We start from the raw sequence: 13,921 nt of genomic DNA, 5'->3' as shown, positions 1-13,921 counted from the left end.
ATATGTAAAATGAATAACCATACCAATTCTGAATGTCGACGACGAGACAATGGAAATCAAGGTTCAAAACCAAAAGAACCAACTAACAATCAACCAGTTAATCAACCAACTTCCAATGCATCATTCAACTTAATTACCTCATCAGATAATGAACCATCCAGTCTTGGGATAAGAGACAATACATTTTCATTCAACTATGTTGATGATACATTATTGTTGACTCAACTTGGAACAACTTTTCTTCAGTATATGCCTCAAGCTACATTCAAGCTTTATAACTCTAACCGAGAATTCGTTCGAGAAGGTAAAGTGTTATTAGACACAGGATCCACAATTTCGAGTTTGGATCAAAGTGTTGCCCAAGAATTAGGTGCTCATATCATTGAATTACCTCGATCTCTAAAAGGAATCGTGTCAGGATGTTATCTTAATTCAGTTGGATACGCTTATGCATTGGTAAAACATCCAAAGATGAATCAACCTCGAATCTTTAAAATTCAAATTTGTCCAAAATTCGAACCAGTTTGTTTAATTGGAAATACTTTTCTCCATTTGTATTACATGGAATTGAAAAGTGATGGTCTAAATTACTCCATCAAAGTAAAGGAAAGTCCAGAAAGTGAATCATTCGATCCAACTTTCCATTTCAGATTTTGTACTGCCGATGAAACTTCCGCTATACAAAAAACAACGAGTCAAATGAAAACTCGTGACTTCATTATTGATCAAAAGATCGAAAGAAAAGAAAATCCAATGGCTGCAATTCAAGTTGATGAATTGATCGAACCTCAGAGTTCATTTAAATTACAAATGGGTAATCAAAATTACTACATGGCCGCTTGTGATTTTACAACTCAAGAAGAGTTAAAGGAAATCGAACTCCGAAAAACAAGAGAATTCTTCACTAAAGCAATAGGAAGAATGGATAAAGAGTTGACCGAAGATCAACAACAACAAATTCTCAATTTACTTGAACAATTTCAAGATTGTTTCTCGAAACACAAAAACGACTTAGGATTCGTATCATCAAAAATTTGCCCTGTCAAAATTGACATTGAAAACAATTTGATTCCATATCAAAAACCATACACTCAATCACCAGAGAAACGAGAAGCAACTCGAAAAATAATAGCTGAAATGCTAGAAGCCGATATAATTGAACCCAGTGATGCCCCTGGAGGATCACCAATAATTCTAGTTCCAAGATCAGATAAATCATACCGAATGGTAATTGATTATCGATTGGTTAACCGAATCACCAATGTCACAAGACATCCAATGCCCAGAATTGATGACTGTTTAGAGTTAATTCGAGGAGGAAAATTTTTTAATTTATTCGATTTGGCTCAAGGTTACCACCAAATTGAATTGGCAGAGGAAGAACGAGCTAAGACAGTTTTCGTTACAACGGAAGGTAAATTCCAATGGAAAAGATTACCAATGGGTCTCAGTGGAGCTCCATTCGTCTTCCAAAGGCTAATCAACAAAGTTCTGGAAGGAATCCAATATCGAGAATGCATCGGATACTTCGATGATGTTCCTGTTATGGGTAAAACTTTCGACGAACTAATCAAAAATACTTCCCTAGTATTGGAAAGATTCAGAAAATATAACCTTAAGGTTAAACTAGAAAAATGCAAATTTGGCTTTAAAGAGATCAAACTCTTAGGACATATTGTCAACGGAGATGGAATCAAACCAGACCCAAAGAAGGTCAAAGCTCTGAAAAATCTGAGTTATCCTCGAAACGTTCGAGAATTACAATCCCAATTAGGATGTTTTAATTATTTTTCCCGATACATCCCAAATTTCTCACAAATTGCTGCTCCTCTCTACAGATTAATATCTCGAGAAAGACGATTCAAACTGTTACCAGCCGATGAAAAAGCAATCGATTCTTTGAAATCATCGCTAATCGAAACAACAATGCTCGTGCATTATGATCCAGATCTGAAAAAGAAAATCTCTGCTGATGCCTCTGACCTTGCAGTAGGAGGAATATTACAACAAGAAGATCCAAAATCGGAAAATTATGACCCTGATTGTCCCATTGAGCAAATCAAAGATTGGTCACCAATGAGTTTCTTTTCACAAAAGTTACTTAAGCATCAAAAATCATATGCAGTTACCGAGAAAGAATTACTTGGTATATTCGTTGGTATAACAAAATACTCTCATTACCTGGAAGGAAAACAATTCCTGATCGAAACCGATCACCACGCGTTATGTCAACTTACGAAAGTTCAATTCAAAAATTCACGATTAAATCGATGGTCGATTATGATGTCAATGTATGACTTCAAAGTAATCTACAAGAAAGGAAACATTCACCCTGCTGATTGTTTCTCCAGATCTAAAGACTGGGAACACCGAAAAATCATAGACCCGGAAGAGGAATATCTTGACAAACTTTATCTACAAGATTATTCAATTCTACTTGAAGAAGATATTCTCTATGATATTGGTCTAAACGTAATCATTTACGGTTTAGAAGAACCATTTTTCGACTTGAAAGAGCCACCAAATTGTGCTTATACCATTGATACAGAAATCAACTTAGCTTATCCAATGCTAACAATCATTAATTCAGACTCATCAACCAAAATTGAACAACTAAATATCTGGCAAAAGAAAATTCTGTTGCATCAAAATTCAAATGTAGAAATTGCTTCTATCAAAGAAAAACTAATTGCGAACGATCCAAAAGTTTCGAAAAACTTTATAATGAAAGATAATCTTCTATACAAAAAATCTCATCGATCACCATTCACAACTAAACTTGTAATTGACCCAATCATCCTCAAGGATATTTTCAAGGAAGAACATGAAAGTTCAATTGGAGGACATTTTGCTGTCGAGAAAACATATCTTCAGATATCAAGAAGATTCTGGTGTAAGAATTTACTGAAAGAGATTACAAAACTTTGTAATAATTGCCAAATCTGTGCGATTGCTAAGCCAGCTAACATCATCTACGTGAATCCAGAGCTCAAGCCAATACCTGATAACGTCTTTAAACGTTTCGAACTCGATGTCCAAGGACCGATCAACATAAAACATTCAAAAAAGTATATTTTGGTTTTAGTTGATACTTTATCACGATTTGTTTTTGCTAAGCTTACACTTAATCAAACTGCTCAAACAGTAATAACTTTTCTCAGACAAACATTCAGTATCATAGGAAATCCTGAAGTGATTCAAACAGATTTAGGAACTAACTTTACTTCAGAATTAGTTGCTAAATACTTCAGAGAAAATGGTATCAAACATGAAACCTCAACAGCTTACCACCCACAATCGCAAGGTGTTGTCGAAAGACACAACAAGACAATAGCCGAACGATTGAGAACCTTTTGCATTCAAAATGATAATAAGAATCTCCAATTAGGACTCGAATCCTCGATCTATGCAATCAATACTTCCATTCATAAAATTACAAGATTTACACCTTTCTTTCTAGTATTCGGAAAAAACCATCGAAACCCACTTGATAATTATCTTAACTTAGATGATTCAGCTCCCTTAACTGTTAATCAAGCAAGAAATTTAGCTTTTGCGAGACTTCAATCTCAACAATTGTACCAACAGAATAGACTCAAATCTATTCATAAATCAGCTCCATATAAGGAAGGAGATTTTGTTCTCATCAAAGATCATTCAGTCGATCCTGAATTAGGAAAGAAAGTTAGACCAACTCATAAAGGCCCATACTTAGTTTGCGCTATTAGAAAAGGTTGTTTACTTTTATTAGATTGTAGAGATCTTGAGATCATAACGGTAAATGTTTCCGATACAAAACTTGATCGAAGTGAACCAACAGAAAGAATGAAGAAAATTAGAGATCAATATTTTGATCCAGATCATTATTTTGAGCAAGAAAATTTCAATCTACCAGATGAGTTAGAAACTCAACAAGAAAATCAGTTAGAATCTGATGATGACTTAAGTCATGAAAATCAAGAAAATGATTCAGATGATCAACAGAATACTCGCTCCTTTGATGAAAATATCACCTCAATTGAAAACAATCAAACAAATGATAATCAAAATCATGATGATGAAAACTCAGAAACTCAAATTTCTAATGGTCAACAAAAACAAAATGTTAAGATCAATAGGAAACGCTTAAGCGCTGATAAAGTGATTAGCTTGCAACCTCAGATTACTGATAATAGAAACAGTCAACAGATTTTGACTCGTTATCAAAAACAACAACAAAACCAAACATCTTCAAATGTTTTCATATTGTATCTTTGTGTTGATGAAAATGAACCAATTAGTCAAGAGCTAATTAGCTTAAGATTTTTATCTTCTCACGTTACTTTCTACCCGATTAACCCGAAAACTGAGTCATCATCAACAAACATACAAGTTACCGACACCGGAGAAGAAGACAAAAGTTTGTCCGTTGAAATTTTCTCACTTGTTGTTCAAACAGCAAAACAAAACATTCAAATTTTCAGTTTAAATCTTAAAATTTTCATCAAAATCTCAAACCGAAATTTCCAGTTGATTAAACTTAAAGCCCAATTGATTTCTATTGGAAGTGATAACTTTAGTTACTTTAAGCCAAATAGCTTTAACTATCTAATTAAATTAGTCATTATCATTGAGTCAAAAAGCTTAAACTTTTTCAAGTGTAACCAATTATCCAAAAGAGATATAAATACAATGACTGAAAAACTTACAACTTTAATTGAAAGTTTACCTTCACTTGAATCGGATGACCAACAACCATCAACTTCCGACTCACGACAACATCATAGTGTTAAAAGTGTATCACCTTCACCTTCACTTTCACCATCAACATCAACCGAATCAATCATTTACCTCAAAACTACACCTTGGCCACAATTTGCCAACAGGAAAAATCAACTTAAGAGACAATTGTCAAGTGAATCTTTAAATTCATTATCGTTCCAACCAAAAGCTCATCGTCCAGTCATGGAAAATAACCCATCAACAGCGGAATCTGAGCAAATTCCGGAGTTAACCACAGAGGGTAAGAACAATGAAGTTACTTCTTCAGATAAAACGGTAATCCCAGAAGCAGAAAAAGCTTATTTAGGTCCTGATGACTATCCCTGGGAGAAACATGAATATCCAGAAATTTTACCCACTGCTCCTTATTGTCCTTATCTTACAAAAGATCGTTTCAATGAAATTAAATCAGAAATAGACGAGAAAGCGAAAAGCTTTGAGCTCATCAAACAAAAGTTTGAAAAGATGATCAGAGAGAAAATCTATCTAAATTTGTTCAAACATAAATCGATCTTCGACATTACCCTTGGTCCGATACCTCGAGGTATAACTAAATCTCATGTTGTTAGTTCAGAACTAGAAAAGATCGAAGAATCAATTCGTTGTCATCTTTGTGAGCAAATTGCAATTGATCCATTCAATTGTTCCAATTGTTTCAAATGGTACTGTAAATGTTGTATCAAATTTTTACGAGATTTGATTACCATTCTGAAACTAATCCCAATTAACAGTATAGACAAATTCATCTGTTTGATTCCCTCATGTATCTATAAATACTCTATCAATGACGATTATCCCAAATTCTCAAGAATTGAACCCTCAGAAATCTATTGTTCATATCGAGAAAGCAAATTCATCTGCCGAAGAACCTTATGTAATCAACAGATTAGTTCAGGTTTATTCGTGGCTCACGAAAGCCAATGTCGAAAAGGACTTTTCCGTCAAGAAATTGACACTGAATTCAAAGCTCCATTTATACCAGGAAAGGTTCGAGAAGAACTAGAAAACGTTCCAAGACGATTGATGAATTTTGTTCCCTCTCATGTCAAAAGTTCAGTTCCAAATGCTCCCATTACCTACACAACTCATGCTGAAAGAGCAGATAATAACCTCAACCTGTATGCTTGTCTCATGAGAAATAAGGAAGAAAATCCTAATGATCCCTGGTTAGGTCCAACTGGAATTCGTAGTCACGCTAATTTGAGACTCGGATTCTGGACAAATTTCAAGAGATCAAAAGATCCAAGTTATCCACTGGATGATGCAGAATCATTTGTTCAAAGTTTAGGTTTCGAACCCACTGTAGGATCTAAACCTCATCCTTCGGTAAAACCTCGACCTCGATCTATTAAATGGTCGAAAGTTCCCCTTTACCTTCAGCAAGCTAGTGAAGAATGGCTTTCTTATGCCAATGGGTTACCACCTTATCGAAGAGAAAAATTTCATGTTCAAATTTGCCCTGAAAGTAGAGATCAAGCTACTCCTTACATTCGCTTCAACCCGTTAACCCGACTATCTCAAGAACAGAGAGAAGAAGTTTTAAAACTTATCAAAAATTGGTTTCCCTCTCTTCGTGGTTATCGAGATTTCAATGAACCAGCGAAAATCACCAACCATGAGCGAACAACTTATCGTTTCAACAGAAACAACGCTGCTCATAACAAATTCAAACAATCAACTCGAATTGATATCGACTCTCTAGAGCCAAGAATTGAAAAAGCAATTCAATCAAACATCAAACAACATCCTCATCCAAAGACCTGTTATGCTGTTCATGCTGCTTATTGTCGCAGGAAAATAGCTCGTGATGAACGATTGGCCTTAGTCCCTCAACCCGTATGGATAATTATCGTAGATGGACACTTAAATGTCGTTTATGAATCTTTCGTCCAATATTCAACAATTGATCAAATGGATACTAAGTATCATGGACTTCGAGAGAAAGATTTAAAATATGCTAAAAATCTACCATCAGTTAAAGATCAAGTTTTAACCTATTTTGCCTCAGCAACTGAAATAGTTGGTGCAGGATTAATCAATTTATTTAAATCTTTAGATTTGGAACAATCGGAAATTGAAATTCTCAAGCCCAAGCTTAGAGAAATTACTCAATATTTTTCACCTCATCCAATTTCTGCCGCATCACTTGCCCTCATCTCATTTCTATTATTCTCAGGATTCACTATTACCAGATATTCACATTCACCTGGTGTAGAGGCTTTAACCTCAATGAAACTTTACATGTCATCATGGAAAGCGATTGAACAGAAATGTGAAGAAATTTCTGATGGAATTCATTTCGCTAATTGTGCAAGTACCTGTGCTAATTCTGGTGTATCGAGATTACTCAAGAAATTTGCAGACAAAGTCAAAGAAGGAAAAGCTTCATGGCCTCTAGATTGGAGTTACTATTGTTTCGGAGAAAGAGGAAAACCCGTTTACAATAGCTATAACTATGTACCACCTTCATCCCGAACTCCAACCATATCTCAAGCCTCATCCATCCATGAAAATGACGAAAAAGAAGATGAAGAACCTCAAGATTTAGAAGTTAATGAACAACCATCATCAATGGAAAGACAAGTTCAAGAAGAAAATCAATCTGATCTACAAGAAAATGAAAACTTCTCATCTCAAAATTCAAGTAACACAACCAATACCACCGAGGATGCTGAAAATTCATCTGAAGCTCAAACTTCATCATCAAATACAAGCTCAGCTGAAACATCCTCATCATCAGAATCATCATCTACATCATCATCATCTAATCCATCTGAATATATAATTCAGGAAATACTCATTAATAATCCCATATCAACGTCAACTCCACCACCAACTTTCACTGAAAGTTCATCATCACAAAATTCAATCTTTCAATTGAATGAAATACCCTCAAGTCAAGTAAGACGAGATCTCGCTTATCCAACCCGAAGATACTCAAATATCGAAGAGGAATTGGCTCAAGAAAGAGAAAGAGATCAACAAGAGGAAAACCCGGAGGAAAATCAAGAGGAACCATCGAACCGTCGAATTTCAAATTCAGTTTTGATGAGAGTTCTAGGTCATAATTCCGGAGTATTGTGAGGTAGTGAGTTTAGACCCACCAAAACTAATTCTTATTCGACTCAGAATCAAGAATTTTCTTAACATTTAAAACCTTTAGGTTTATCATTTATCATTTATCGCTTATCTTTTACTTTCTACTTTATTCATTTTAATCTCAACCATATAATCAAAACTCAGTAATCATGAAACTTAGATTTCAATTACTCTTAATTACTTTTCTTTGTAACTCAAATTACTCAAATTTTCATTATGTTAATCCCCAATTTAATTTTGTTAAATTTTGATCACTTTAGAAAGAGACCAAAATTTGTCTTTCTTTCTTATCATTGTTTAAACCCAATTTATCATTTGATTAACCCAATTATCTCACCTTATCTTTAATCGCATTATTAAGCTAAAAGCGCTTTGTTAAGCCTTGAGACTTATCATCATCATTATTTGACCAATGCGATCATTTTAATCTCTTTTTCCCCCAATTGTTCTAGAAAATCAAAACTTAAGTTTTATTTTAATTACTTGTAACGAGTAACAGTAAGTTAACTGTCTACTCTCAACAGAATAACATCAAGTTATCATGAGTAAATTTTAATAAAGTTCAGTTAGTTGAATTTCTACTCTTTTCTTTGTTAACTCAAGTTACTTTGATCACAGTGTACATGGTCCTATGCGAACCTTAATTACCTGATTATTGAAGGCAGGTAGCAATCAATTAAGATTCGAAACAATTAGAATTGTAAAGTTTACAATCAGAGTGAAATACTCAAAGGTCTTGAAACCTAATCATTCACAAAATAGTGAAACAAATCGATCTAAGTGATAAAGCTTCAACTTTCAACCTTATCTAAAGATAAGAAACCAAGCGAAAACCTTTCAACATATCCTTCTTATGTATAGCATTCAATTAACATTACCATTGGAATATTTCATCTATTTTATCCCCAGGGTGAAATGAGAATAAACAAGTTTTATTATTAATACATGAATGATGGTGAAAATTGTGGAACTTGCTAATTTCAATGATTAATGGATTATCTGAACAAATTTGTACGATCCCTGTGTGTTGATAATTGGAAATGTTAATCACTTAGAATCACAGTTAAAGTCAAAGGTAAACCAAATGTTCAACTATACCAGCAATTAATAACTTACTCAAACTCGTTAAGTTGTTAATCAAACCCTTTACTGTTATATATAACTGAACAAACAACAGAACAACTGAAAAGATAATATATTAAATCAACTTGATTTCCAGTTAATTCCCTTGTGACAATTTGTAACATTTAATCTTAGGTAAAAATTGGATGAATCAACTTTTCTAATTCCTATTACAAGTCTCTCACAATTCAGCATTTCGAGTCTTATATTTTCCTGCCTTTTTATATATTTCTTACCTTTTCTCATTATTTTTTTCCATCATTCTAACAATGTTATTTACCTCATATCGTCTCTCTCTCTCTCTCTCTTTTCTTTACCCTCATGGTTATTACTTTAATCTTGATTCTGTTCCATGAGTTTCCATGATGATGCCGATGATTCTGTTTACTCTTTATTATTTGTTGCTGTTGGTTTGCAATCAAATTATCACCCAACATGATTGCAAACTCATTTGACAGTTTTGTTTACTTTTCATATTTATTTAATACTTTCCACTCATCTTTATCATCCCCAACCTCATGAGCCACACCACACACACATATATATATAACCTTCATCGTCTATTCAACTCGATATCAAAATAACAATCAACACAAATACACACACACACAGAGACAAATTTAATTTCAATTGAATGAAAGGTAAACATATATTCAGAGAAAAGAGAGAGTAAACTTGAAGCTAGAAAATTTTTATCATATGTTTCCTTTTTTTCCTTCACCATGAAATGAAATATTAATATTATTTCATTGAATAGAAAAATAATTGTGATAGAAAATACTTTAAATCTATTGAGTTGGAATACTTTTTTTTTACATCAAAGAATAGTGAAGAAGAAGAAAAAAATTCAATACATATTTAACCTGGAAAAGTTTAAGGATAATCAATATTCAAGACAAGATTTATTCTCAGTTCTGCTGAATTAGATGGAGACATTTTATGTATCATGAATTTTGAATACAAACAAAAAAAAGTATTTCTCCAGTTAAGTTGTGACAATTTATTTCGATACAATTTGAAATGTAATATTTAATATAAGTTTTTTTTTCCTTTTTCTCTTCGTTGCTCCTCACAAAATTCACTTGTCAATCCATGTTAATTGTCAACTGTCTCCATTAATGAGATTAACTTTTCATTAGACTCAGACTCTTGATAGAATCCAAGACAGGTAAGACTACGACACTAAAGAAATACACAATTAATCATCTACCTTTACTTCAAACAACCGATTATTATTATAATAATATAATCAGTTACAACTGTCTTCATATTCAGTGTATGGACCACACCTTTACCTGGTCTATTTGATTATCATTCACGATTCTGGTTAATGTTATTGGTCAGTTTGTATTGATTTGTTAATAATGAAACAAGTGAGTTATGAATTCAACTATTCTTTTCAAATTCATTATCCCTGAAAATCTGAGCCCACCAAGGAAGAGAGAGAGAGAGAGATCATGAAACAATCAGAATTTTATCTATTCCATAAATTGGTCATTCACAGGTAAAGTTATTATTGAAACATTGATAATAATAATAACCATTGATTGAACATTAACGATTAATCAGGTTGGAATTAGATTTATTGATTTTGTTTCATTTCCTGGTGAAAAGAAAAACACAGAATTCAATGAACTCAAATAATGGAAGATAATTAACAAATGAATGACTTTAATGCTCGCTGATTGTTAACTAAAGATGGCGCTCATTTCGAGAATGTTCAAAAGAGTCGGTGTCGAATTTGTAAAAAAAAAGTTTCTCTCTCTCTCTTTCGATCATTTTTACTTACTTTTATTTGGTGATCAGCGAAAGTTAAATTGTTCAGATCATCTTCATCTCCAACGAAACTCTCATCATCACCATCATCATCTCAATCGCCAGTAGAAACTGTTTTTTTTATATTCCAATTACTCTCACGATCATGTTAACAGTTTGTTGATCATCAATTATTTTTTTCTTCTTCCTCATCATCTCCCAATTAACTAATGGATTTAAATCATTTGAACAGGTAAATTTTACTTAATCAAAGTCTATCGACAATGGGATAAAAAATAATGACTTCTAATTGTGACAATTTAATCATCTATCTGCTTGTTATTCGGGATTGTAAATGAAAATTGATTAAATTGCTCAGGATAACGAGAAACTAATTGCTTGTTGTAATCAGAATCAAATTAGTAAATCACCAATTCCAATCATCTAGTGAATCTTTTCCATCGTGATTTTAATTGTTATCATTACGCTTTCTGGATTAATTAAACAACAAATTTGGATTACATGTTATCACCATTTGTGCCAATTAATCAGAATAGAAAAATTAAAATTAAATCAACTAATCAATAAGATCTGTTAATGTGCTCCCAATCATCATCATCATCATCATCATAATTTATTAACCGTTAACTTGTGTGATAGCCTGAGATGAAATTTCAACAATTTATCAACACTTTTTGGTTAATTAACTGTTATCTTACAATACAATTAACTATTGTCAAAGCTTCCAATAAAGTGTCAACAAATTTACAAGGTAATAATTAATATCTACTTACCGATAATCCTTATTATTATTATCATTATAAGAATATCTTAATTGTATCGGATTAGATTGTTAAAGATAATTTATGATTAGATTGATTGTTTACTTCAATGTAAAGGTTAAAACCTATTCTTAGCAATTGAACAGTTGAACAATTAAGAGTCAATTTGAGAAGTTAATTAAGTTCACTTGATCGTAATTAAATTAGATTTATTACATTTAAGTAAAGTCGCATTGTAATAACTTCTTGACTGTCAACTAATTGTTAATTAACAATCTTCATTCATCTTCTTATGATTAAGTTAACAATCGTAAACACAAATGATAACAATATACTTGTGGTAATTAATTTTTTCACATTGACTTTTATCATGATTATAATTGATGATTATGATAATCAATTGTTAGCCAAATTGACAATATAAATTAATAACAAAGAAAGAAAAAATCTTCAATCAAATAGAGACGATTAATTTTCAATGAGTCAAATTAACTATTAAAGACCAAATAAAGTAATCGAAATTAGTTAAGGTCAATTGATTAATTTTAGTTGGTAATACAATTTGGAAACCAAATAATAGTAACAGTCAAGTTACAATTATCTTCATTGATGATAATAATGTTCACCACAAAATTAGATTGCAAAATGAGTTGAACAATTAGCTCAGACCAATTCGGGAAAAGTTAATAATTTGGTGTTTTTGTTTTCTCTCGTTTCTCCTCGATTAGGTTCAAATTGTCCCAATATAACCCGGAATTCAAGGTTCAAATGTGCCCAAAGTTTGGAGGAACAAGCGTGTGGGTGTTATGTTAAAGCGTATAAACGTTGGCTTAATTCAAGTGTCTCAGTTTCCCATGAAAAGGGTTCATGTTGTTCAAAGCTCGAAGTGAAAAATTGTGTTGAAAGGTTATTACGGGTTGAGAAACGAGAATGTAAAAATCGTTGGGAAAAGGAAGCTAAAAGGTATGCTGACCTTGTTTTACCTGTTAAAGAATATTCTTGTCGAGATTATCGTAAGCAAGAATATTGTAAATTAGATTCGATAAATTTAACGCTAATTATTTTACTAATCACAGTTGCCCTGCTCGCTATTGTTGCATGTCTAGGATTCACTGGGTATGCTTGTTATAGAAGATACAATGAATAATAATAATAATAATATAATATAAATAATACCCAATGTCAAGAACACCTTAGAATTGTAATTATTATTATCATTATTATCGTTATTATTATTGTTACAATTACCTTGGACTACTTAATTATTACAATATTCATGACAGAAAATTTTCACATCTCAATTAGAAATTTTCTTTTTACTTTTCTCTATTTCTTTTCGTTTTCTCGAATAGCTAATTCAATACTATTATTATCTACAGTTTATTGATATCAACTGTTGAAAATTTCCCTGAGAATCGGGAGAAAAGAGGAAAACGATTTTATATTATATTCATTAGGTCAGTTCTATGAATTAAGCTTATTTCTTTTCTGTTTCTTCTTAATCTTTGGCATGAAAAATTCAGTAGAAAACATTTAATTTAACACAGGGAATGATTTTCCACCCAAAACTCATGCTCAAACATCCGAACGATTTTTATATATATAAACAACAATAATAACGATCCAATAATGATACTGATCTTATCATTTTCTCATTTAGTTTCTATCACAGTTTCAACCGAAAAACTGAATAATTCTTAACTTTTTCCAGAATTTCGTTTACCTTTAACCCTCTTCAGCATTTCGACTGTTATTATCGCTAATACTATTATTATCACCTTTTAAAACTTTCCTTATTCTGTTGTCTTTTTTTTCCCTTTTTTCGTTCTTTCCTTAATTTCCTCTCGTTTCGAAAAACTTTTTTTGTACTAATTGTAATTGTATCATAGCAAATGTTATATATAAAATATATTATCAAAGAAAAAAAAATGTTATCAAATGATGAAGACAAAAAAACAAAAGATTCTCGAGAGAAAAGTATGAAAATAACTTTCTCTTCCTTTTTGTATTGTAATATAATAATAAACACGGTGAAAATAATCCATTGATTATTCAGGAAAATTGTTCATAAAAAAAAGATAAACAAAAAAAAAATGAAATAAAATTCATCATTGATGAAACTTATCAGTTGATTTACTTGTTGTTGCTTCTTTCGGAACTGAAATGCTGAGATTTTTGTTTGTTTATCCATCATCAAGATGCTGTTGATATTATTTTATTAGTTTTTTTTTCTTCTTCTTCTTCCTCATGATGATGTTGATCAATGTTCTGAGTTACATATGGAAACATTGTACAGATTACAAATGGATGTTAATCTCGTGAGAAAGGTTGAATTTGAGAGCAAAGGAACCAGAATGAAAGAGAGAAATATTCATTCCCATGATAATTTCACCTAAAGATTA

At 32.0% G+C, this 13,921-nt stretch overlaps 1 protein-coding gene across 1 annotated transcript; it reads left to right on the top strand.

Moving 5' to 3' along the window:
* Window positions 1-10,531: 10,531 nt before the first annotated feature.
* Window positions 10,532-13,651, top strand: LOC128386513 (uncharacterized). Its single transcript, XM_053345553.1, has 2 exons — window positions 10,532-11,509; window positions 12,248-13,651. Exons 1-2 carry the CDS (start codon window positions 11,404-11,406, stop codon window positions 12,664-12,666), a joined length of 525 nt encoding a protein of 174 aa, XP_053201528.1. The 5' UTR covers window positions 10,532-11,403; the 3' UTR covers window positions 12,667-13,651.
* The last annotated feature ends 270 nt before the right edge of the window (window positions 13,652-13,921 follow it).

This window comes from Panonychus citri, unplaced genomic scaffold, assembly GCF_014898815.1.
Source record: "Panonychus citri isolate SS breed McGregor unplaced genomic scaffold, ASM1489881v1 Contig00072, whole genome shotgun sequence".
Lineage (NCBI taxonomy): Eukaryota > Metazoa > Arthropoda > Arachnida > Trombidiformes > Tetranychidae > Panonychus > Panonychus citri.
This window is presented reverse-complemented; position numbering and strand designations above follow the sequence as displayed.

Excerpts from the sequence above, each read along its gene's own strand:
- LOC128386513 (XM_053345553.1), top strand. The coding sequence starts at position 11,404 with ATGAAATTTCAACAATTTATCAACACTTTTTGGTTAATTAACTGTTAT. Across the intron at positions 11,510-12,247 it reads AGTGTCAACAAATTTACAAG|GTTCAAATTGTCCCAATATA; the intron begins GTAATAATTAAT and ends CTCCTCGATTAG.